Genomic DNA, 26,250 nt, shown 5'->3' on the forward strand with positions numbered 1-26,250 from the left:
GGAAGAAGTGCCAAAAACGGCAACTAAAATGATCAAAGGGCTGGAGCGACCCCTTTATGTGGAAAGGTTAGAACATCTGGGACTGTTTAGCGTAGAAAAAACAGTGAATAAAGCGAGATGTGTTAGAGGTATACAGAATTATGCATGGTGTGGAGAAGGTGGATAGGGACACATTTTCCTCCTCCTCTTAATACTAGAACCCAAAATCATCCCATGAAGCTGATTGGTGGGAGATTCAGGACAGATAAAAGGAAATACTTCATACAGTGCATAGTTAAACTATGGAATTCATTACCACAAGTTGTAATAATGGCCACCAATTTGGATGACTTTAAAAGGGGATTGATACATTCATGGAGGAGAAGGCTATCAGTGGCTACTGGTCCTGATGGCTATATGCTACTTAAAGTATCAGACGCAGTATGTCTGTGTACACCAGTTGCTAGGGAACATGAGCTGGAGGGTATTACTGTATTCATGTCCTACTTGTGGGTTTTCCCTCAGGGAGCTGGTTGGCTGCTGTGTGAACAGAATGCTGGACTAGATGGATCTTGGTCTGATGCAGCAGAGTTGTTCTTAAGTTTTTAGGGTTGCTTGAAACTCATTTTATAAACCATGGGGCTATCACCTCAGTGGGAGAGGTTCTAGTGAGTCTACTCTGCCATGTTATGTTTCTAGTTGTAGGCAGTCGTTCTGTGTAAAAAAAAACCCCTTAAAAATGTGATCTTCTACCTTGTTCTGCTGCGGTGTAGACCAAATGGTGCATGTGCAGTGCTTTGAGCCCTTTTGATTTGTCACATTCTACCTTTTTTTTTTTTTTACTTTACAGTGGGAGGGGCTATAGCTCAATGGTAAAGCACACGCTTTGCATGTAGAAGTTCCTAGATTCAATCCCAAGCATCACCAGGAAGGGCTAGAAAAATTTCTGCCTGAAACCCTGGAGAGCCATTGCTGCCCATCAGTGTCAACAATACTGGACTAGATAAACCCATGGTCTGACTCAGTATAAGGTGGCTTCCTGTGTTCCTACTTTTGGGGGTGGATAATTTAGAAAAAGCATCCGTACTCATGAGAAGTGAGACTATTTTAGCCATCTCATCCCTGCTGCACTTGCAAGAGCAATTGCCTGGGGCCACGTCACGCAAGAACCTGTTAAGTGTACATCTAATATGTTCAGTTCTGTGTTCTGAAAATGTATTTATTTATTATTTATTATTAAATTTATTAATCGCCCATCTGGCTGGTCACCCAGCCACTCTGGGCGATGTACAGCGTACAATAAAACAGTTTAAAACAATAAAATTCTACAGTAAAAACATTTTCTAAAATACCCTAACCCACCCCAAATGCCAAAATGTAACGTGAGTGTTACAAGAAGGTGTTTGCAAACATGTATTTCCTATTGATTACATTTGTCAGGAAGCCATGATTATTTCCAGTTTCCTGCTGCATATAGGCTCCATAGCAAGCTTTGTTGCAGCACTGCGTTTGGAATCACACTAAAACATGGCGCAAATGGAAGCAAGACACGTAGCAATTTCTTGATTCTTGGTGGAGTATTCCCTGGTCTAAACTTGGAGCTGCTGCACCACTGAGCATTTAATAAGTGGGGACAATGACAGTGCCACCTTGAATTGTGAGCTGTGATTTTGTATGAATTTGGATGCAGTGTGACCAACCCAGCATGTTCATAGGAGAAGAATGTGTTGACAGCTCTGTCAGTGCTGCCAAATACCATGTAACTCAAACCTTTTCAGTGGCATGAAATGTGGGCTGTGCAGGACAGAGCCAGGGAAAAGTCGCCTGTGCACAAACATATACTTCTCAGTTGGCGATCTGTGGGTCACAGCAGGCTTGCTGAGTTCCTCCAAGTAGGCTGCCGCACCCCAGCTTCCCTCTCATTTGCCAGATACATTATCTGCTGCTTCCAGTGGCTGCTGGCATTATGTCATGACCACCCTGTTCTTTGGATATCATGTTTTCACATGTTTGATGTAAACATGGCAGCTCTTCGGCTATTTCTTTATTGTGTGTTTCTTTACACCAGCACCGTAACAGAACGTAGCAGGACTGGGATGTTGGTAGCCACCGGAAATAGCACTGGATGGTGAGGGCCCTAGCATTGACAGATCAGGGGGCATTAATGTGGTCTGCCTCCCTGAAATGGTTCTAAAGCTATTTTTGCCACTGCAGAGCCAACTTTGGCTGGTGCAAGCATATGCATCCAAGACCTGATCTACATGTTTAGGAAACATCCATGGTATGTATTTTTTGAGACCTATGCCACTTCAGACTGTGGGTAGGGAATCACATTAATATTGAAAACTCCCTGCCTGATGAAAGCTTGTACATTGGTGGACTGAGGAAGTATAGGCCTGATTTACACCTAACGACAGTCCACAGTTTTTAAAAATAGTTGCAGACATCACTGCAAGCAGGTGCAGCTAAACCACCCACAGACCTTCTGTCTGTGACTTGTTTAGCATTACATGTGAACCAGGACCTCTGTCTTGTCTCTTGCACAACAGTTTTATTATTTAAAATATTTCGAGGCTGCCTTTCAGAGCAGGAGTCCTCCCATGGTGGCTTACAGCAATAAAATCCCATGTAATAAAAACTGATTCAGTTATAAAAGAGCAAAAATTCATAAAAACAACAAACACTAGCAATGAAAGAACTGGCTTAGACAATACTAAAAACCTGCAACATAATTGCATCTACACACCAGAATGGTGCAGTAAAACACAACCAGGGGAAAGCCAGATAAAGAATCCAACCAGGGCCGTTGCCCATGGTGGCTGAGGTTGATGGTTTTTGTAGGCCAACACATCTGCGGGTCACCCAATTGAAGAAAACTGTTATACGCTGTCCTGAGCCTTTGGCAGAAGAGCAGGACGATGATAAAGCCTAGAATGTCATTCTAACCTGTTCAAGCCTCTCTGCATATTGGGGTGGTTGCATACGTGTGGGTAGGAGAGATGAGATGCTGTTTGAATAGTTTAAAAGTATTCTGAAGTTGCCCTTGTTCTGTTTTGCAGGCCCCTTCACAGATGTTGTCACCACGAATCTGAAACTTGGCAACCCCACAGATAGAAACGTCTGTTTCAAAGTGAAGACTACAGCGCCACGCAGGTACTGCGTAAGGCCCAACAGCGGGATTATAGATGCAGGAACGTCAATTAATGTCTCTGGTAAGCTATACCAATGTTCTTAACAAGCCCACACTGTGGTGTGTCTTTTATTTTCCCGAACACTGTTGGTTCCAAATATAATAGGAAATTAAATAGATAAGAAAGGGATGTTAGATTAAATGAATATGCAGTGGAACTTTTAAATGAACCATCTATGTTATATATGGTTTGTCTCATATTTTTTAATGAAATTATTTCAGAACAAATTACTGAAACATAAATGTTATATGGAAATCAATAAGGAATAAAACTTAAAATGCTGAAAAAAATGAGGTGCCACGGGCATATCCATGTGTCATTCTGTTAGCGCAAATGACATTGTGCCAGCGGAAACTAGGTTCTGAACAACGCGCAAGAGAAGACTCCAGTAAAGTTATGTTTGTGCAAACATGGTTGCACAAGTAGTTGTGCATTATGCTTGTGCAACCAGTTGTGCAACTGCATGCACCTGTTGTGCAGCCGGTTGTGCATTCTGCTTGAGCAACAGCTTGTGCAATTGTAATGGGCAACCGCTTGCACAACGGAAAGATTCAACAGAGTTCCGCTCGTGCTGTTTGAGTTTGCGAAATGACACCATTGGATACTCCCCAATGGTTACCAAAGAATCATAATCATGAAACGTAATTGTAGAGTTAATAATTGCCTTGTAGTCAGTACTGCAGCCACTACTGCTAGTGGCTGTCCAGGATCACAGGCAGAGGTCTTTTTAAATCACCTACTACTTGATCCTGTTAACTGGAGATGGTAGATGGTAGGGATTGAACCTGGGATGTTCTGTGTGAAAACTCATGCTCTTCCTCTGAGCTACAGCTCCCACAGTTCTCAGGCGGAGCTGTGATCAGAGGCAATTGATCAGTGTGTTCCAGGAAAGGGTGCCAAGTACCATAAAACACCTCTGGTTTTGCTGCTCCCCCAGTCACTTTCATTTGAAATACTTAATACTTTAATGGCTGGTCTGTGGTTCTAACTATGAAGAACATGCAAGAAGAAGAAGCAGCAAAGAGTCCAGCTGACACTCGACTAGTAGCTTTTTGCTTGCAGAATGTCACCAAGGGATCAACCCTCTCCTGATTTTGAGGACTAATCCCCATGCACATTGGGTTTAAAGCGTAGATGTCTGGTGGAGTGAGCTGGGCAAGCAGAAATACAATACACCATTGTGCGTAGAACTGGAACTTACACAGTTGGATAAGTTCTGTACTATTTGAATACCTTTTTGGAAGTAAAGAGCTTGTCTCCGTTAGACCTTAGCACTGATATTTGTTAGTTTATTCCTATACTATTTGAGCCACATACAAAATGTGGTGCACCTAATTGTTTTCCTAAATTAATTTATTGCTTTTTGTTCTGGCTGGGGGAGAAGTCAAATGTGTGTCGGCTAAGATAAATTGAAGTACCCAGTTTTGAAAGTAGCTTAGTTGTATGAAACTGAAACGTAATATTTTGTAGCTCTTTGAAACTCTGACACATAATGAAAGCTGATCTTTGAGAAACCTAGATCCATTTTTTTAAAGTTAGACACAGATCATTGTGATGAATTTTAGTAGCAATTTTAAAATAGCAGTGTACCATTGCATATAGAGTTGGAGCAGATGAAGGTAAATGTGTTATCCATCCCATTGATTTCAGTGGATTTGAATGTGCTTAATTTTGGCTGGATTGTGCTGTTAAGTGTGTTAATACAGGCATGTTTCATCTCTTAATCAGTTTCAGTTGATTTCAAGGGCAGCTTAACTTGTAAAATAGCAAAAATTATGACCTTGTAGCACTTCTATCAGTGCTAGTGTGCAGACTTCAAATACCTAATAAGATAAAAGGAAATAATATTAAGACAGTTTATCTAACACCTGCTTTAATGAGAGTTGGCTTTGTTAAAGATGCACTGTTCAAGTACACATGTTTTAATATGTCTAAGAAACGCTACTAGTTCAGTTGTGTTCAAAGACCTCATTACAACCGGATCCCCATTTTGCAATTTACAAAGGTAACTGAGGCATTTCTGCTATGCATACTCCAGCCAGCCAAATGCATTTGAGTCTGGGTTGAAAAAGAATATTATTTCAGAGACTCTCACTCCAGCTGTGGGTACTATGTGCTGCAAAGAGTTTGTTCGGTTTTTCTTTGGAATTGCAAATCTCACTATCCAAGAATATCCAGTGTGTAAACCTGAATCCTATAAAACTAGGAGTGTTCCTTCTCTACTGGAAAATGCACCTTCATCAGAAGGCATCAGCTGGTAGTATGTGATGACCATTATGAAGCTGTGTTCGATGTTTCTGTATTAAATTAGAAGGCTTCATCTGAAAGTTTGTTTGAACCTGGGTGATGGTTCAAACAAACTTTTGTTGTTTGGGTCAGTGAGGGTCAAACATTGTGACCCTCACTGGCAAATATAACCCAGTTTTGGCCAGAAAACCACTCCTAGGAATTGAGTGTGATGTCTCCAACCCCCAGTTCCAAAATGCTTTGTCCCAGTGCATCTATAATCTCCTTCCTGGTGTTAAATGCCCCTGGCCCTCCAGAGAGCAAGCAGGGTTGTTCCTCTAGAGCTCTCATTTATGGCGTGTTTTTATGGTGTGGTTTGGAGAAGATAAGAAACCAGCAGGAGACGCTGCTGTTTTTTACCTTCTCTCAAGCACAGTTCAAATCAAAGAAGATCCTAGTCTCTCCCTGGACTTGATGGGGGAATGGACTGGATGGTGGAGAACACACATAATACCATGTCTCACATCGCCTGATAGTGATGTGGTACACACTAGAAAACTGCATCTCCTACCAAATCAAATTGTCTTGGGCACTAATGGGGGGGGGAGGTCTTTTGACCTAACCCCTCCTCAGTGAGAGACTTTTGAAGTACTACAACTGCTTTTTCATGTTCTTAAATTGTTCCTTCAGTAGCTCATGGAGGAAGGTGGAAGCCCTCCAAAACCAGCATTTCAGCCCTCCCTTAATGGGTTTCACATGAAAACCTTTAATTTTGCCACAAGTGAAATGAAGGGTGTCTTTGGAACCAACATTTGTTTGTTCCCTGCAAATGCTTTTTCATACCCACTGCGTTTCTCAAAATGTTGTGACGTGTCAACTTACTGTGTCTGTCACTAATGCACTTAGAGACCATTTACAGAGCTAAAGCAAGGGGATGGAATGCTAATCAATACAATTTCAGCCAAGCTGTGAAAGTTCAAAGGACTGTTGTGCCATTCGAAGATGACATGACCATTTCCATCTGCTGGTGTTCACCAGTTTAATTCTGCTTCTAACCTCCATATTTTTCCCAAATGTGCTGTATCTTTAAGCAGCTTATATCTGTCCTCTTTATCAGCATGTAGCATGTGGACTTAATTTCTTGCACAGCTTTCTATAAAGCATGCTTTAATTAATACTTGTTTACTTTTATCCTGCACCACCCCCCAAGGGCTCATAGCTAAGACCATAAAATAAACTTGGAATGATAAAACATCTAAATAAAAGCTTCTCTGAATACCAAGTACTTAAAAGTTCCAACTACTGCCTTCGCCCTTCTTTCATCTGGACCACAGTTACTAGGAACCAGCCTGGAAGAATGCCCTTTTTTTTAACCACACTGTAGGAAGTAACTGGGATTTTGGCGAGACATCAAGGGGAGGGAATTTCATAACTGGAGCAGCTACCAAGAATGCCTCTCTACATTCCCTCATCGCATGGATTTAGGACAAAAATTGAACAAACAAAGCTGTCAGTAGTCTTGGAGATTATGTCACAACAATAGAGAGAGAGGGTGGTATCTGTTGCATATCTCCCTAAAGATAATAGTAAAGGCTGACTCGTAGAAGTGTCCTATTTTTATTAAGCGATCAGCTGTAGAGATGAATGTGCAGTGAGATTCTTAATTTACAGCAGCCGTTTTGAGGATGTACTGCTGCCAGTTGCTTAATCGTGGATAAAGAGAGAGAGGCCATGAGACAGTTAATGGCTTCAGATCCTGGGTTAAAATGTAAAACCTGGTCAGGCCTAACCACAGTTAGCATCACTGCTCATATAACAATTAATTGTGAGTTATGCCTAGCAAGGATACATGCACTTGAAAATCATTGGAGGTTTTTAACTTTTTTTTACCCCCCCCCCCCCTTACAGAGGCTGTTCGGGGTGGAATTTCAGGATGAAAACAGGTAGTAGGGAAGGTTAAACCCTCCTGTCCTAAAGTACCTGAACTGAATTGGGGCCATGCGTGCTTGCAGGAGAGTAGGAAAAACAATCACACCGCACGTAGTTCCATTATGCATGATTAGTAGAATGCTTAGTTTGGCCCTTAGCCCTAATAAATAGGGGAAATAGCATCTGGATCCACCGGTGGCTCTTACGTATATGGGTGATCTCGTGGAACAAAACGTGGTTGTTCAGGCAGGCATTTGGGGTGGGTTAGGGTATTTTAGAAAATGTTTTTATTGTAGAATTTTATTGTTTTGAACTGTTTTATTGTATGTTGTACGTCGCCCAGAGTGGCTGGGTGACCAGCCAGATGGGCAATTAATAAATTTAATAATAAATAAATAAATTTACACCCTCTCTGTCATTCTTCTCCAACCTAGAACCACCAAATCAACTCCCGACTATCATTGGCCATGCCAGCTGGGACAAAACATCTGGAAGTTAGAGAAGGGTGCTCTATGGGAACTGAAGTTGAACTGTCATGCACCTAGGGGTGCACGAAAGTCACCTGGTGTCGCAGCTTGCTTCGCGTTGGGGGGGAGGCGCTTCGCTGCTCCCCCCGAAGTTCAGGCCCGGGGGGGAGGCTTCCCTCCTCGCCCGGCCGAAATTCAGGCTGGCGGGGAGGCTTCCCGCCTCGCCCGGCCGAAATTCAGGCCGGGGAGAAGCGCCCCGTCTCCCCGGCCGCGAACTTCAAAAGAAAAGAAAAAAAACACCCCTGTGATAGGCTACGTAACGATTAACGTAGCCTATCACAGCTAGATCTGCAAAGTCAGCCGTGATAGGCTACGTTAATCGTCACGTAGCCTATCACGGGTGACTTTGAAAAAAAAAAAAGCGTATGCAAATGGCGGCCCCCATAGGGAGCTGCCGTTCGCGTTCCTTATTTGGTCGCTGTAGTCTACGTAAAGATTTACGTAGACTACGGCGAAAATAAGGACAACGCAAATAGCGTTGCCCTTATTTTCGCCGTCGTCTACATAAATCTTTACATAGACTGCAGGAACCAAATAAGGAACGCGAATGGCGGCTCCCTATGGGGGCCACCATTAGCCGTACGCGCTTTTTTTTTTTAAAGTCACCCGTGATAGGCTACGTGACGATTAACGTAGCCTATCACGGCTGACTTTGCAGATCTAGCCGTGATAGGCTACGTTAATCGTTTCGTAGCCTATCACAAGGGCGTTTTGTTTTTTTTTACTTTGCTTGTAATGGCGGCGGTGGCAGCCAGTCGAAAGACCGGCTGCCGCCCCCGCCCCTGACGAAGACCTGCCGAACCGCCGCCGGGACCCGCCACCGGGAGGGACATTCGTGAAAGGTAAGTCCCATCCCGGGCGGGGGGCGGGGGGGCGGAGAATTTCTCCCCGAACAACCTTCGGAGGACCGAATGCGTTGGCGCTCGGCCCCCCGAAGTTTCGGGGAGAAATTCTCCCCCATCCCTACATGCACCTAGGTTCTTTAGCACTGCAATGGTTCTGAAGCATCAGAAATTGTGCAATAAATTCAGATGATAGGCTGAAAATGCAGCTCACTGTTAGATCCCCTTTCTCATCCCAGTGAAGCTGTCCTTACTGAAACACAAAAGAGAACATTTCTTTCCTTGATGTCCATTGCGTGCACGTGCATCAGTTTCTTAAGAAATTGCTGGTGTGTGCTTTACAGCACTGTCAGCACATCCCTGCCTGTTCTTGTGATTTGTTACAGAATTGCTTAACTCAGCCCTTTCCCCCTTTCATAGTGTTTCACTGTGCTGCTCTTGCTATAATTGTCTCTTCTCATGTTCCCCTGATGCAGCGGCAAGGAAGGGTGGGGTCTTGGAAGACTTGAAGTATTTGACAAAAATGTGTGTGAGGGGGAAATGACCGCAACTACTTGGCCTGCAGTGAATTTAACAGGGCTTCCCTGTCAGGACAAAAGGCTGAAGGAATTTGAAAAACTGGAAGAAGATGCAAAGACCATACTGGATATGTAGACAATTCGCAAAATTTTTTAAAGAGGAGAAGGGAAGTGGGATCCAGCCACACCCTCTTCCAGGGTAGTCTATTCTGCAGTCAGAATAGAATACAGTCCGCGTTCCTGCCTATTTACCAGTGAGAATACCTTTTCCCACAGCAGGCAGCACCTTCCACCACGCACACAGTAACACTGCCACCAGGACCTTTACCTCAGGTCTATCACCTTTACTTCTTGGGAAGTGAGGAAACACTGGCTTTTTATTCTAACATATATTATTCTCTTTATCACTTTTACCATTTGGTAGCCACTAGCCATAGACGTGAGATTTTGAAAAACAAATATTTATTTACAGAATTAAGGTGTTCTACAGTAAATAGCCACTTCACTCTCTTCCTACACATAAATGAGTTACAGTAATAAGTCACTTTAAAAGGTTCTGCGTATCCCCTCTCTCTCTCTCACTCACTCACAAGCACACTATCCCCACTCTAATCCTATAAACACAGATCCTAGCACTATCTTATCTCCTCACAAGCCCTCTCTATCTCATTGGGCTTAGGGTTTTTCTACAGGGTTTTTTGGGGGTACTTCTGCAAACCTTGAGATACCCTACACTTGCTGATCCCCTCCCACTTTTGTGCAGAGGGTGCCATTTAGACTACAATCCACGCTCAGAGAATGAGTTCACTGCTAGTGTGCAGGATAGGATTTGGTCAGCATCCTAACTGTAAGAGCGATTCGTTCATGGAGTGAGCTACCCAAAGAGGGCTTCAGTAAATATTTGTATGGAGATCTTCCTCAATGAGTACATTTGTATCCTACTGTTGCTCCAAGGAGGGGGTTTTGCATCTTGTATTTGGCAGTTAGGGATTGTGGGACTGGTCCAAGACTGGCCATTAAACTCCAGCACTCAGCAGGTCTGGTTATGGTTTGTTATGGTTCCATTGTTTTGGCTCGAGTTTATATTGTTGTGTTTGAATGTTATAAGTGTTAGTCATTTGAATTTGTTTTTCACTTTTGATGAATGGTTAGGCAACCTTGGAGTGTTTTCAAGTGAAGGGTGGCACACAAATTACCTGTCTTTTAAATTACCTATTTCTGTGCAGCTCACATGGTCACTACAGCCAGCAAGGTGTGACACCACCTCCTTTGACTCTCTGCGGCCCACGAGGAGCCGCCTTGACCTTTTGTAATCTGCTGACTAGGAAGCGACCAAAGACAACAACCCCCAACCCTTGTCTACAGGGGGAGAACGGCTACACTGCCTGACCCCCTGAAGTTGCATCCCAGGGTCATCAGTGCCATTGCCAAGGATGTTGGAGTGCAGTTTTCAGATCATGTGCTGCAGCCTTGGCTACCTCATACAGGAGCTGGTGCCTGAGGGAGCATGCAAGCCCAGAGGTCTACTTTGGGATCCCCTGTGGAGTCACAGAACATGTGAGGCACAGCTCATCCTTTCCAAATGAGGAATATGGCGGGAGGTCCCTGGCTCAATCCCCAGCATCTCCAGTTTAAACAATCAGGTAGTAGTGGGAAAAATAGGAATCTTGCCTAAGACTCTAGAGAGCTGCTGCCAATCAGTGTTGATGATGCGGATCTAAATGGACCAACCGTGCTTCCTGTGTTCTAAAGCAGCCTTTCCCAACCTGGTGCCCTCCAGATTCGTTGGAACTACAACTCAATAATTTCCAGCCAGCATGGCCTTTAGCTGAAATTATGGGAGTCATAGTCCCAACATATCTGGAGGGCACCAGGTTGGGGAAGGCTGTTCCAAAGTGTTCTCAGGAGGGTAGAAATGGGTGCCCTATTGCTTAAAGCTAGGGCTGCCCTGCACCACTGATGCACAGTGCCTTTTTTCTTCCCAATCCTTCCTCCCTGCCGGGACTCCATCAGGCCTGCATTTATTCCCTTTCCTATCCCATGAACGTCTTTTGAATTTTGCCAATACATAGAGAGGGGAAATAAAGGGTGGGTGGGAGTAGAACATGTTGGAGTGGGAGTTCAAGGATCATCCCAAATTTGCTTGGATACTTAATGTACATGAGACTCTGATGTATGGACTAATAAGTGAGCTGACGTATCTGATCTGCAGGAAGAGGGCAGAATGTGCTGACCTGGAGGGTATTTCTTGACTGTAGGGTATTGCATAGTTCTGCAAATATTTTTGTGCAGGCAGGGCTTAGTCAAATATTTTCTTGCAACATCCTTCTTTCTAGCTTTGAACAGATCAGTCGTCCTGCATTGTTTAAACATTTTCAGCTAAAGAAATTAGCTTCCCAGTAGTTACTTTTTCTGTACTAGAAAGTAGCCTGTTGCTATTAGCAACAGCTTAGTCTCTGCGTGTGCTTCCTTCCCATAGTAGCACAAGCCCACCTTTATTCTCTTCACAGCTTCGGCTGTAACTACCCCCCCCAATCTATAACAGCATTGCTGCACATTATTTTCACATAACAAAATGGTATGCTGCTGTAGAAACCAGTGTCAGTTACTAAATTTGCAGACTTTAAAGCCTTTTCTTTTACCACTTTGGATATTAGCAGTGTAGGATTTCCTCAGCAGTAGCTTACCAAGCATCTGAGATTGTGGGAACGGATGGTGCAGACAGTAAATGAACAAATTTATTGACGACTGTAACTGCCGTAAAACATTTTACACTAGCCGGGCCCTAAGAAAAAGAACACAAAAACTTGCAGGCATGCTTAAGTTTGACTCTAACAAGACTCTCTGAATGTTTTGAGGGAAGGCAGAGAATTTTACTGCACACCGAAGATGCTCAAGCTGTAATGCCATCAGATATAGTCTTCTGTGAAAACCTGTAACTGGAAACAAGGATTTAAACTAATAATTATAAGTAGGAAAATGAATAAACCAGCTGAGATGGAGACAATGTGAAATGTAAGAAAATGATTTAAATTGTAACAGTGAAGCAGGGCAGACATTTTTCCAGTGCTTTATTTTTCACAGAAAATGTTCCATTTCATAAGTTCATTAGTAACAATGAATGGGTGCCAATTGCCAATAAAATATTAGGCAAGCTCGTCAGTTTCAAAGTTGTAACTAATGTTTTTCAGGTGATTATCCCTAGCAGGTATGTGAGAGAATACATATATGTCACTGAAATACAAATATGTCTCAATGTGAAATAGAACCAATAGGTAATGATAGCAAAACTGCTCCCACAAACTCGGTGGAAGAGAGTTGAACTATGTTGAAATAGAGGAGTGGTTGTCAGCATATTGTCAAAGGCTCCTTGGCGGCCTCTTTCAGTCTAATCCAGTAGCCAAGTCCAGACACAGACAAAGGGATTCTTTTCAAAGCTTTATTCCTTTTTTTACAACTTAACAACTCTACTGTTAGCAACTAGCTATGAGCAGCAGAGTACCTATGCCCTAAGTTGGAACAGTTGGTACCCGTTTGGAGGAGAATCACTGGCAGACCCTGAACTTATGGGCTAGGGAGAGTCCCTCCCCTTTTCCCTTGGATCCTCTGGGCGCAACCGTTGCTTGCGCGCCAACTGGGCACTACACCTCCTTTCCGCGCCCTCCATTTGGCGCCGCTCCCTGCGTCAGCGTCACGCATCCAGCAAGCCCTTTTCCCCCACTCTCTCACTCCCGGGACCGCTATCTATGTCAGGAATGCTGGTGGGAGGAATCTCTGCCAGCTGTTGGCCCTGGGAAGGATGAGCACGCTTCTCTCCCAGGAGCGGCTGCTCCAGCTCAGAATCAGAACTACTCTGGGATTCTATGGGCTCAGTGTCCACCCTGACACATATCATGGGTTGCTAAAATATATTAGTGTATTAACAGGTTTCAGTGCCTTTGGTTTTTTTCCCACATCCACAAATTACAGGTAGACAAGAGAGACTCTTTTGAGCACACACGCAGCCCACCTTGCAGAGGCCCATTTGTGAGGCACGCATGAAATAACTTTCTCTTGTGTTGCTTCCAAATTGTGGAATGCTATCCCTTCAGAGCTAAGATTGGTCTCTATGCTCTCAGCTTTTCTGAAAGAAGTTAAGATAAACTTCTCTTTATTAAATAGTGAATAATGGTTTCAGTGTTTTATTGTTTTTATGTATTTTTATTTGAATTGTTAAACACCCACCTTAATGGCATTTGTGGAAAGGTGGTATATAAATATAACTAGATAAATAAAATAAACATTTTAAACGAAAAGCTTTGGCTTTCACTTGTACGCACTTAAAAGAGTTCATGCTATCTCACATTTTTCCCAGTTGTACACACGTAGGGCTTGCAAAAGCTTCAACTTGTCCTGTTGTATTGGTGCAGCATCCTAAACTGGCTTGTGATACTACCATAATTACTAATGTTGGGATAGTTCCAGAGAATTATCATTGGTATCCATTCAGATGACTTCTTTGGCATAGAATCCCACAGGCCTTCTACGTTTGCCAGAGAAATACGTATCTTGCTTTCCTTGTCATGTTTTGGAGCATGCACTTGTCACAATAGGTACTGTTTACTCAAATTCCTCCAAGAAATACATTCCTACACAACATAACTGTATTTTGAAATACATTTTCTTCTCCCATTCAGCAGTCATCAATACATTTCACAAGTTGTCATAGCTATTAGCTTTATGGGTATGGAAAGCTCAAATACTTTATTTGCCAAGTTCAAATTAAGCCTCCCAACAAATGACTTGGTGTTTCTGGCCTCCTTACAGTTATTAATGCTGCCAGGAACTGCTGTAGGAGAGAGTGAAGATGTGTCTATTGCAGCAAATGCAGTGTTCTAATGCAGAAATGCTTTCTCTTTTCAGTGATGCTACAACCTTTTGATTATGACCCTAATGAGAAAAGTAAACACAAGTTCATGGTTCAGTCGATGTTTGCACCCCCTGATACTTCAGACATGGAAGCAGTGGTGAGTATTGGAAAAAAATGCTTTCCAAGGTGATGCACTTTCCTGTATGCATAATATTGCAGCAAGCCTTTGTTGAAGAGCAGTCAATTGCCTAACGCACATGGTTTAATAGGGCAAGACAGAGGACATATTAGTATATAGTGGGGAGCAGCGAGGGGCAGAATTACCAGAAAATTTAAATTAGAACAGACGATCTGGATATCTTTGGACTAGAACGCTTGGCAAGAGAGCAAACTTCTCAAGGTTCATAGAGGTTTATCTTCTGTTGAAAAGATGTATGCTTGCTTAGCTACCTTATGAGACAAGTTAGGCAAATGTACCATGTTTGAGTTCTTAGCAGGAATAAAAGGATTTTCTTAAAGGTCTTATTTTGCGTAGTATATATAGCATGTATATTCTGGGCAGGGAGAGCTTTCGCGGTTAAAAGGTAATACTTGTAATGGGGAAGGATTTTTATAAAGCAGTGGGGCAAGTAGGGAGTAGATAAGGAGCTGGAAGGTATACAAGTTATACAGATAAGAGCTTGCTAGGTGCCATTTATGTGTTGATAAGGTGATTAATTGTTACTGTATGCTCCTTGTAAGGAAAGAAGATGGGCAGTGGAAAAGTACAGAAGGTTACAGAGAGACAAATTGTGGTTGGAAAACGTAGCTGGTTTTGAACCAGTTTGGAAAAAGGAGAAGTAGAAAGTAGGTGTTGCCTACAGGAAAGGGAGCCTGAGACTCCTTTGTTCGGGAAGACAACCTGTGTCACAAATAGAAGGAGGTATTCAGAGAAGTGGTTGGACTTTTTGGGAGGAGGTTGACTGAGGAAATGATGTGGACCAATGGAAGCAAGAATTTTAGAATATGTAATAAGGAGGTCACCAAGTTTGGAAAAGAATTTAAGTCCATGCATAATGGAACTCAGGGTTCCTCCTGGTTATAGGGTCTCATGGCGGGGCCTGTATTGTGAGCAGGTTCCATTTGCCAGTGAGAGAAGATCCTTCCCTTACTAGTAAAGTATGGTGTACGTGTTGGCCATACAGCTGCCAGAGTTGTAAGTATATTCTACTGTGGTCTTGTTGAATGAAAATTTGAATGTTTGTTATATTTTCCTTTTTTCCCCATTTTCTAATAAATGCTCTCAGCTTATGTTATGTTCTAGTCTTTATTTTAATATATGAATGAATGCAAACATCCTGTCTCGAATTCTCAAAAATACTTCATCTGCGCTGGTAGGGCTAAGCCAGGGGTATACTGCCAAGGTCTCTCGGAATCTCTACTTCCAGACAACCTATAGTTTCACCCTCAGGGTTTGTCTTACAATCTGGGCCAAACCAGAGGTGGTTCAGGGAAGACGTGCCAGAATCCTTAGTTCCGTGCACCCTGAGAATTTTCCCTTGAGCTTTTCCCATTACAGGAGTATGAACTATCCGCAAGTATTTGTAATTATAATACTGAACTCGTGCCATATTTGCGCAACACAAGTGTGTTAATGTTACTCCTACTTCTAGAAAACTCTTACAGCATAATGTGGGAATGCTGAGGGTATGCATCCTCCTCTGCAAAGGAGGGATGGTGTTGACTGAGTCACTTTAGAAATATCAGGGTACCCGTATCCAAATTTGGATGTAGATTGCACCTATTGATTTTGCACCTGTTACTAGTGAGTTTTTGGCACTGTGGAAGTTGAGATGAATCTTGTCCAGCGAGGAGGTTCCTTAAGTGCTAGTAGTACCAATCATGTGGATGGGTTAAGTAACAATATGCCTGTTTGACCCTATCATGTAGCATATTTTGTAGCCTTGAAGGTATTTTACTCTTACTTGCCCAGATTGATGGCCTTGACAATGAACTTCGAATGAATGTTGTTTACGATGAAGTAATCTACAGATTGAATACCATCAGAATTGAGTAGAATTTTGGAAAAAGTCACTTGAATCTAGGTCAGTCCTCACCCAACTTGGCACCCACCGGACATGCTGGACTACAACCCCCATTGTCGGTAACCAGCATGTCCAATGGCCATGGTGGCTGGGGATGATGGGAGTTGTGGGCCAACTTATCTGGAGGGTGCCAGATTGAGGAAGGTTGACCTAGAAGGCTGTTGCCACTGCCCTAATAACCCATATGTGCACTGCTAAGAGCTGAAATGGTCTGTGATAGCTATTCTTAATTGTACACTTACTAACTAGAAGATGTATACATGTTGCTCCCATAGGATGATGTTTAATCCCAGTGGCTTGCATTTGTAAAATGTTTCACCCTCTGCTGGAATAACCAGCCCTGCTGTTTACAGTGTCTGAATTGCTGCCGGGGCAAATTGCATGCAACCCACAGCTAAGTGTTTGGCGGAACGTGTTGGCTTGGCCAAAGCAGTCCCACTGCATTTTTGCTTTTTGGCATAGTCCACCTTACATGAAACAAAACATTACGTAAACAGAACTAACCAGTCCAATTAGTCCTGCAGTGTCTGGCAATAGGATTGAGTGCAGTGTGTGACTATGCTGTTTCAATCCTAATTGTTTGCAAATAGGTACTGTTCTTGGTCAGGGGTCTACAAAATTTGGCTGGCCTTGCTGGCCAGGCCAAAAATTGTTGCTGCAAGAAGCACACTGCCCTTGCTCTCAAGACAAGCTGCCCTCTGTCTCCACTGGCGCTTCCAAAGGGAAGGGCCAGCTGGGAGCGAGTGCTGCTATGTGCCACTCTTTGCCCTGAGCGCCTTCCAGCAGCAGTATCCAATGCTCCTCTTCTCCCCACCCCTTTTTTCTGCTTTGGCACCACATAGCCAAGGCTGTTGAGGTGCTTTGGTCATGCAGCTGCCAAGCAGTCCCCAGCCTTCCTCTCAACCTTGAAGCTGGGGAAGAGTCAAGGATCACTGTGGTCCCGTCCCACCTCTGCAGCTTCAAAGTAGGGAGGGAGGCTGGCCGCTTGTCACACTTGCCGGACAGTGGTGCGCACACTCACCACGGTGAGCAGGTTTGTTGAAGCCTGTACTTGGCAACTCCTAAACTTTCTCGAAGGCTTTCCAGAACGCTGTGAAGCATCGCCTATTTACTCAGACATATATATAGTTCAGCCCTTTTTGCCTCAAAGAATCAAACAGAAAAGCGTCCTTTTCGGACAGACAAAACAACCATCTATGTGAAACCTAAATAGCAGATGGAGTATGCCAAGCTAAAAAGATCCAGCATCCTGTGAAATTGAAAGGTGTTCTGTTGCTTCTGCAAGGTATCTGGGGCCTTCATGAGGTTTGCTTTTTAAATCAGGAAGCTAATAGCATAGTTCTGAAGAATCTGTCACTGTCTCATCTTTCTCCTTTCAATTTTGCATGTTTTAGTGGAAAGAAGCAAAACCAGAAGAACTCATGGATTCAAAACTTAGATGTGTGTTTGACCTGCCAGCAGAAAATGATAAACCCGTGAGTGCAATTGTATTTTTATATACTTTGTAGAACAGCTATTCCTTATAAATAAAAGGTAGTGCCTTGTGACTGAAAACCTTGGATTCTTAATGTTAGCGATAAGTTGCCCAAATGTCCATCTGTGGTTTATTTAGAAACTTTGTTAATGAAAGATATGGCACCTTTGCTCTTATATGTAACTATACACACACACACACACACACACACACACGCACTTAACATTGGCTTGTTATTATAGGACACCCTTACTTTTCCATTTTGCCGGATTTGGATTTTTTAAAATAACTTACCTTTATTATTTATACAGGATTAGTTTTGCCTGTAGCAAGGAGGTTTGGCAAAGGACATATTTTTGGAAACATCCTTCCTTCAAATTGTTTAAGAACTTTAAAACTGTGCAAAAAGAAGAAAAAGTTCTGTCCTGTGTATAAGAACCGTGCTTAAGAATGGAGAGACCTCTGCTCTCGTTTCCATGTAAAATATCGGTGGCCCTGCAGATGTTGTTGGACTGCAATTCCCATCATTCAGAGCCAGCATAGTCGACAGTGAGTGATGATGGGAATTCCAAGAATATCTGCAGCACACATTCACCGTCATGGATGTAAAAGATGGAACGTATTGGAACAACACAACCCATATATTCCAGGGTTATTTTTTTCTTTTAAGCCCTAAACATTGTAATAATAGGAACTTGCAGCGAGTAATAGCAGCCTCTTCATTTTAGCCATTAACAGTTTTATTGCATGTTGTGACTCAGTTTTGAGGACAAAAGATAGAATGTTCCAGAGGAAGGGTGTGTAGGATACCTCCAAAGATTTTACAGAAGAGGAGTTCTCTTCACAGAGGATTGGTATGAGCACTGACTGTATGTCTTTAAATTGGTCTGAAGAATGGTTCCTCCCTTGGTGTTCCTTCCTGCACTTTTAACACAGGAGTGGTGATTACATTGGCCCGTGCCCATAGTAGAATCGGATTCCAAGACAGCACTGCCCCTGGAGTTTCAGCCAAGTATTTAGGCCTAGCTTAATGATCGCCAGCACTTGGGTTATTCATAGCCTGCTTGAAGTTGACTCCCTTCCTGTATCTCCAAGATCAAGGACTGCTCTTTTTGTACAGCCTGCTGGTTATTTCCCCATCACTCCTGCAAGGAGCTATGTAGGGGAAGCAAAGTATTCTAGGTTACAAAATATTTCAGGGTCAGGTCTTCCATAGCAGCCAACCATTTGAAATGTTACTGAACTCTTGTGGCTTTGCTGCCTGATTCACTGGACAGGTATGTGCACTATTACCCCTGTACCTAACCTGATGCTCAGGCCCTTTTGCTCTCTTTAATCCCAGCTACCACTTTTCTGTACTATGTGTGTGCGCAATCATTTACTCTTTAAAATGTCTAAGCAAATATGGGGGCAGCCCCAACTCGGTGCCTTCCTTAGGGGTTGGACTACAACTCCCGTTGTCCCCATGCTGACTGAAGATTATGGGAGTTGTAGTCCAACATGTCTGGAGAGCACCAGGTTGGAGAAGGCTGTACCTACAGTGTGAAAAATATGAAGGCTGGAAATTCTTGAGAGTAAGGAGCCAGTGCAGATGTAGGGGGCAGTGGGATTATGTTATCACTAGAATTTAATATCCTCTTTTCGAAAGCACTTATGCAAAGACTTGGTGTAAAATAGAAGTCAGCTGGAGGCCATAGACTCTATCTGGTCCCCACCCTGCCAGCCCAGAAGAGGTAGTGATAATTAAGGCAGTGGAATTTGTTGATAGCCTGCAATATGGGGTATGTATAGAATGAGCTCTGAACTGCCACTCCCAATTTCTTCCCACAATGGGCCTCCCATAAAATCAGTTACTTCCTAGGCAATTGTAACACTGTTCTTTGCAGAATTTACCCTGAAGGGTTATGGCCTCCAGTGCTGTGCTGCTTAGGGCCCCTTTATATTACTCCCCTTTATAGTACTCCCATTTACCAGGGGAGTGGGGCAAACTTCATGGGAAAAAGCCAGTTCGATGAGCTATTCCATTGGTACCCAGCTATGTATTCTGTGCATTGAAGTATTCATTGTGATGCTAAGAAGTGGTGGTGTTTCTGAGCTGGGTAAAAGCCCACTGTTGGTGTTCACTTTTTGGAATTGTAGTCATGAGGCCTTGGAAGCCAAATTTAGGTTGCTAGGAGGTTGAAATCCAGGACCACCAAGGTGACTTTCTCGGAAATGCTATCTGTTCCACGCACAGGGCCAAGCTAGACAGGCGAAGCTGGGGTAGGGATGTACGAAAGTCACTTACCTTTTCGCAGGGGTGCTTCGCGGTGGGGGGGAGGCGCTTCGCTTCTCCCCCCGAAGTTCAGGCAAGGGGGGGGAGCCGTCCTGCCTCACCCGGCCGAAATTCAGGCCGGGGGGGAGGCTTCCCGCCTCGCCCGGCCGAAATTCAGGCCAGGGAGAAACGCCCCGTCTCCCTGGCCACGAAACAAAGTGTAAACAAAAAACAAAAAACCCCGTGATAGGCTACGTAACGATTAACGTAGCCTATCACGGCTAGATTTCCAAAGTCAGCCGTGATAGGCTACGTAAATCGTTACGTAGCCTATCACGGCTGACTTTGATAAAGAAAAAAAAAGCACGTACGCAAATGGCGGCGGCCTATGGGCGCCGCCATTTGCGTTCCTTATTTGGTCCCAGTAGTCTACGTAAATCTTTACGTAGACTACCGGGACCAAATAAGGAACGCAAATGGCGGCGCCCATCGGCTGCCGCCATTTGCATATGCACTTTTTTTTTTTTTTTCAAAGTCACCTGTGATAGGCTAAGTAACGATTTATTTGGAGATCTATTTTATTTGGAGACCTAGCCGTGATAGGCTACGTTAATCGTTATGTAGCCTATCATGGGTTTTTTTTTTTTTTTAACACTTTACCTTGTAATGGCGGCGGCGGCAGCCGGTCAGAAGACCGGCTGCCGCCCCTGACGAAAGGCTGACGAACCGCCGCTGGGACCCGCCGCCGGGCGGGACATTCGCCAAAGGTAAGTCCCATCCCTGCGGGGGGGCGGAGAATTTCACCGCCGATTTCGGGGGGCCGAATGCGTTGGCGCTCGGCCCCCCAAAGATTCGGGGAGAAATTCTCCGCCATCCCTAAACTGAGGAGTCTCAATGCGTGGATGAGATGGTGGTGCCGGGAGGAGGGGTTCAGATTTGTTAGGCACTGGGGAACATTTTGGGACAAGCCAGGCCTGTACAAGAGGGACGGGCTCCACTTCAACCAAAATGGAACCAGACTGCTGGCGCTAAACATAAAAGGGTGGCAGAGCAGCTTTTAAACTAAACCCTGGGGGAAAGCCGACAGGAGCTGGGAAGCATCCGGTTTGAGTTAAATTATCCCAAAGGGATGAAGATGAAAATGTTTTTGATTGCCCAAATGTAGACGGGGAGGAAATAGGCTAGGAGCACATTGTAGAACATAATAGCCAATCAAAGGGGCCATCGTCCCATAGCAAAACATGCACATGCCAGAGGCATTCTGGGGAAGGATACTGTGTGTAGGTGTTTCTGTGCAACTGCTAGAAGCCTCTGTGCCAAAATGGGAGAGTTGGAGTGCTTGATTTTAAAAGAAAACCTGGATATAGTGAGCATTACAGAAACCTGGTGGAGCAGAGAGAACCAGTGGGATGCCATCATCTCTGGATATATACTCTATAGGAAGGACAGAGAAGGGAGTACTTGGGCGGGGGCATTGCCCTGTATGTCAAAGAGGGCATAGAGTTGAGCAGACTAGAACAGTTCTTATGTTCTAACAGAAATTAACAGGTAATGGACGGCAATGTTGCTTACATGCCAAAACCCTATCTTCCTAACCTTGCTTAATTTTTGAGTAACTGCTGTGGATAAAGAAGAAGTTGGGCTTCAGGTGAACATTCTTTAGTGTTACTATGGCACTGCTTAGGACTACCATGGGTTGGGAAGTTTTTCTGCCCGAAACCAGAGTCCAGGGCTACCCACAGCTGTACTTGGAAGTGTGTTTCCATTCTGTTTACATTTTCAACATCTGCTTCAGATTAATAAGGTGGCACTTGACACCCATTTTACAACAGCTACATTGACCTCCAATATGCCTCTTGGCACATCCAGGTGAAAACTTTAAAAACTTTGATCTTTGGGGCCTAGAATACTTAAGGGACCATCTCCTTCACAAGCCTGCCAACTCATGATTTGTTGGGGAGGCAGTTTTCAGCATCCCAATGGTGCTGAGGTATTTTTATTTATCACTACATTTATAGCCTGCCTTTTTTCCTCTTGCAAGGAACTCAAGGCAACTTACATGGTCCTCTCCATTTTATCCTCACAGCAACTTACTGTGAGGTAGGTTAGGCTGGGAGTCAGTGACTGGCCCAAAGACACCCAGTGAGCTTCATGGCTTGAATGGGGACTAAAACCTGGATCTCCTGAGTCCCGGTCCAGCAATCTAACTACTACACTACACTGGCTTTCAGTGTGGTATGACTTGCTGGGATGCAGGGAGAAGCCTTCCCATTGGCCATGACTATAAACTGTGTAATTCCCTGCCTTGAGAGATCAATTTGGACACCTCTCGCCTTCTTCTGCCTAGCAAAGACATCTTTATTCCACCTGGAATTTTAACGCTGACCCCATCTTAAAGCTGTTTTGCTTTCTCTGTAGGTCTTCTTTTTACTGTCTTTATTGTCGCACAAAAGAAGTATGACTTATAGTACTTGTAAATTGTGGTGAGCTGGCTTGAGTGATGTCAGTACAGCATGAGGGTAGGTTTTAAATTTCCATAACTAAACTTTCTCCTCTTCTTCTCTCAACAGCATGATGTAGAAATAAATAAAATTATATCCACAGCTGCAACAAAGACAGAATCTTCTGTAATGTCAAAATCGTTAAGTTCTTCTTTGGATGACAGTGAAGTTAAGAAAGTAATGGAAGAATGTAAGAGGCTTCAGTTAGAAGTTCAGAGGTTACGAGAGGAGAATAAACAATTTAAGGTAAAGTGTGTGTGTTTGTCTGTCTATTACTTATTTTATTTATTTCATTTCTATACTGCCCAATAGCTGAAGCTCTCTGGGTAGTTCACAAAAATTGAAACCACAAAGTGCAGCATAAAACAATTTAAAATATGAAAGCTTAAAACCACAATATAACAGTACAACTAGAAAAAAGGCATTTATAAATAATAAGAATAATAACAACAACGATGTCCCTTCAGGGGGAAAATTGCCTATTGTCTGTGCCAGGCTTCCCCAATCTGGCCAGATTCCCTGGGTTCCAACTCCCATCAGCCCCAGTCAGCATGGCCAGTGGTCAGGAATGCTGGGAATCAGAGCCCAAAATGCCTAGAGGACACTAGGCCGGGGAAGGCTGGTCTGTGTGCTCACCCCACATGTATGGGCAAAAGAGTTGTAAATTTTCTGATGTAGGTATGTTTTTGGTCAGCATTTAATTACATGAGTTTTGTGTGTTGGCATGGTTCATGAAAGTGTTCATGAAGTCCTCTTCCACATGAAACATCCCAAAGAGTACGGTCTTCCTCAGAGGCCTTTTTTTTTTTTTTGGTACCCCTACCATTTGGAGGTGAGGTGGGAGTTGACTTGTTTGAGCAAGGGTGCAAAACCTCAGGTGCGGGGGCCAAATCCTTCCCCCTGGTGTTCCCCAGATGGCCACACCACTTTCCCCTGGCCCCACCCCCTTTCCCCACCCCCTTTCCCCAACCACTGATCATTTGGTGGTTTCCCAGCTTCTCTGTGTGTTTTTCTCCATGTTCAAAAATGTTGAAATGCCTCTCCTAAGGTTTAGTTATTGGCATGAAGAGCTACAAGCTAAAGTATGCCGCTATTTTTGGCCCTGCCCCTTTTGCCCTGCCCACCACTAGAATGTTGCCCCCTAGAGCTTCTATGAGCTGAAAGAGGTTCAACACCCCTGGGTTAGAGGGCCTTTCCAGTTGTGGCACCCTGATTTCAAAATAGTCTCCACTGGGGAGACTCAACCGGTATCATGGTCTTTTCTTTTTGGAGCCAGGAGAAGATATTTCTGTTTGCCCGGGCCATTTAGATCTTGCTTGTTTTGGTATGTTTTTTTCCCCCTAATCTTGCTCAACACTGACCTAGCGGTCTTGGCTGTTCGTATTGCTTTTGTTGTATTTTAGATCCTTGTTAGCCACTCTTGAGAGCTTTTTGGCTGAAGAGCAAGATAGAAATTGTTCAAATAAATGAACATGGTGACACTTAGGAAGCATGCCCCTGTGAGGAGTGCCACACAGATAGAGACAGCAACTAAAACATATGTGTGGCTGCTGTTAAAGAATCTAGGAATGGCCATTTGAGCATCAAAACTTTCTAAAGTCTGATGCAGGTGTAATGTTGCTGATTTGTTTTAAGCAGTCAGGAACAGGCAGTTGGATCATGTGCTGCCACCTCCCATCAGTTCCACTCTGGTCCAAATTTATTTATTTATTTTTAAAAATATTTCTGAGTTGTCCTTTTCAATGAGCACTCGAGGCAATGTACAATAAATACATTAACACAATAAAACACAACAACCCCAAAACTCTGGATGACCCATTTGGTGGCTTCACATATATGTTAAAAGGCATGGGGGACAAAATAGAGCCCTGAGGAACCCCATAGGCTGAAGGCCAAGGGGTCGAGCTATAGTCCCTCAAGATGAATTTCTGGAAATTTTCAGCCAAATAGAAGAGGAATCACCACAACACCATGCTTTCAAGTCCCATAGCAGCCAAGCATCCCAGAAAGGTATCATGATCAGTGGTATCAAAAACCACTGAGAGGTCTTCCAGAACCAACAAGGATGCTCTCCTCCAGTCTAGCTCCCAGTGTAGGTCATCCACCAAGGCTGTTTCCATCCCCAAACTAGACCTGAACCCAGACAGGAAAGGATCCAGATAATTCCTTCTGCATGGCATACTCATGGTTACTTCTTAAATCGGCACCGACACTAGCAGGTTAGAGCTGACTAGGGTTCCTGCTCAAAGCATGTGAAATCCAGCTGGAAAATTCTGTCTGTAGATCTTGTGTTTTGCAGGGACCCATGGGTAGTATGCCGTGTTAGTCCTACTTAGAGTAGACCTGTGGAATTGAATTTCAACAGGTTTACTCTGGGTAGGACTAACATTGGATACTACCCCTAGTTTATGTCTAACTGCGGTGTAAACACAGTAGCAGGAGTTTCTGGGCGGTATCCAGTTGTGTCATTCCACGTGCACAAATGATGTTGTGCTAGTGGAAACTAACTTCCAAACTCTGTGCAAGAGGAGAACCCAATTAAAGTTAGGTTTGCACAAACACTGTTGCACAACTGGTCACACATTACGCTTGTGCAAGCGTAATGTGCAACTGCTTGCACAACAGGAAGATTTGGTGGAGCTCTGCTAGCAATATTTGAGTTTGTGGAATGGCACCATTGGATACTATCCTCTGCGTGGAAAGAGAGCACGTAATCTTGCTCCAGCTTGGTGAGGACTCTACACAACCCAAATGAGGCTGAGCTACCTAAGAAACACCTCGGCTCATTGCAGGATTTTGTTTTTAACTTCAAATTATCCTTGCTGCAGGAAGAAGACGGACTGCGGATGAGGAAGACACCCCAGACAAACCACCCAGCCTTTGCTTCAGCAGGGGTTGCGAAGGAGGAGGGTCTCAGCACCAGACTACTCGCACTGGTGGTTTTGTTCTTTATTGTTGGCGTAATTATAGGGAAAATAGCCTTGTAGAGGCTGCATGCCGAGAATTGTAAATTGGATTGACAGATCTGCCATATCATTGGATTAAATTTATTCATAACAAATGTTTAAAAAAAAATGTATGACATCTCACAGGTCTTGCCTTTTAAATTTTTACCCCTGCACAAATATAACATTAACATAACATAATCTTCTAGAATGTTTAAAATGTATGAGGAGTAAGCAGGAGAGAGAGAGAGAGAAAGAAATTAACTTGTTTGTGAGCAATGAGGAAGAAATCATGTATGTAACACTAAAATGGTGCATTGTTTAAAAAAAAGTAACTTTAAACATTTCTTGGACCTTAGTACCTATTAATGGACTTCTTTTCTTTGGTGGGGAAAAAACCCTTCCTCCACTGAAGGAGCTGAACCTTCTGGTTATTTAGAGGTTGGCTTAGGCAGGCTAGGGCGGCGGTTTTCTGTAAAATATACTAGCCCACCATTCCTCCCCATAAGTTTAACAGTTCTGTCAAGTGGGTGTGACTCGGGTCTCAGAATCTCAGCAGTGTAACTCTCCAAGCTGCAGTCAATTTAACTCTGAACAATATAAGCGTGACCTTGCCCCTTTAGGCCCTGTGTCATCCGGAGGAGCTGTGAACCCCTGACTGTGGGGCTGCGGCAGATTGGAACTTCGAGAGGAAAGGTAAAGGACTTGGAGCCAGGTTCCTGATCCGGAAGGGAGCCAGCAGCACCAGGGCTACTGAATGGATGGTGTTTCTGCAATTGGTCCCAGCCAGTCTGTGAACAGAATGGTGTAACGAAAACTTCCGGAATTTTGGAACTGTGCTAGGACCGGGGAGGCCATCTGCATGCTTTTTTGCCCCATCTGGTGGGAAGTGAGGGGAGCTAGTTGCTTGTGGCTGTTTGGAATCGTAGGG

At 43.8% G+C, this 26,250-nt stretch overlaps 1 protein-coding gene across 2 annotated transcripts in view; it reads left to right on the plus strand.

The window, feature by feature from the left end:
- VAPB (VAMP associated protein B and C) overlaps window positions 1-25,665 on the plus strand; it is a 59,545-nt gene extending 33,880 nt beyond the window's left edge. For both annotated transcript variants that reach the window (XM_084854263.1, XM_084854264.1), the window contains 5 exons: window positions 3,039-3,191; window positions 14,115-14,218; window positions 17,540-17,620; window positions 22,444-22,620; window positions 25,203-25,665. In XM_084854263.1, coding sequence (XP_084710389.1) covers window positions 3,039-3,191; window positions 14,115-14,218; window positions 17,540-17,620; window positions 22,444-22,620; window positions 25,203-25,361 — 674 coding nt within the window. In that variant the 3' untranslated portion in view covers window positions 25,362-25,665. The remainder of the gene's footprint in view (window positions 1-3,038; window positions 3,192-14,114; window positions 14,219-17,539; window positions 17,621-22,443; window positions 22,621-25,202) is intronic.
- The last annotated feature ends 585 nt before the right edge of the window (window positions 25,666-26,250 follow it).

The sequence above is a fragment of the Heloderma suspectum genome, chromosome 4 (genome assembly GCF_057233095.1).
Source record: "Heloderma suspectum isolate Gila_16-S chromosome 4, 16-S_ref, whole genome shotgun sequence".
In the NCBI taxonomy this organism is placed as follows: Eukaryota; Metazoa; Chordata; class Lepidosauria; order Squamata; family Helodermatidae; genus Heloderma; species Heloderma suspectum.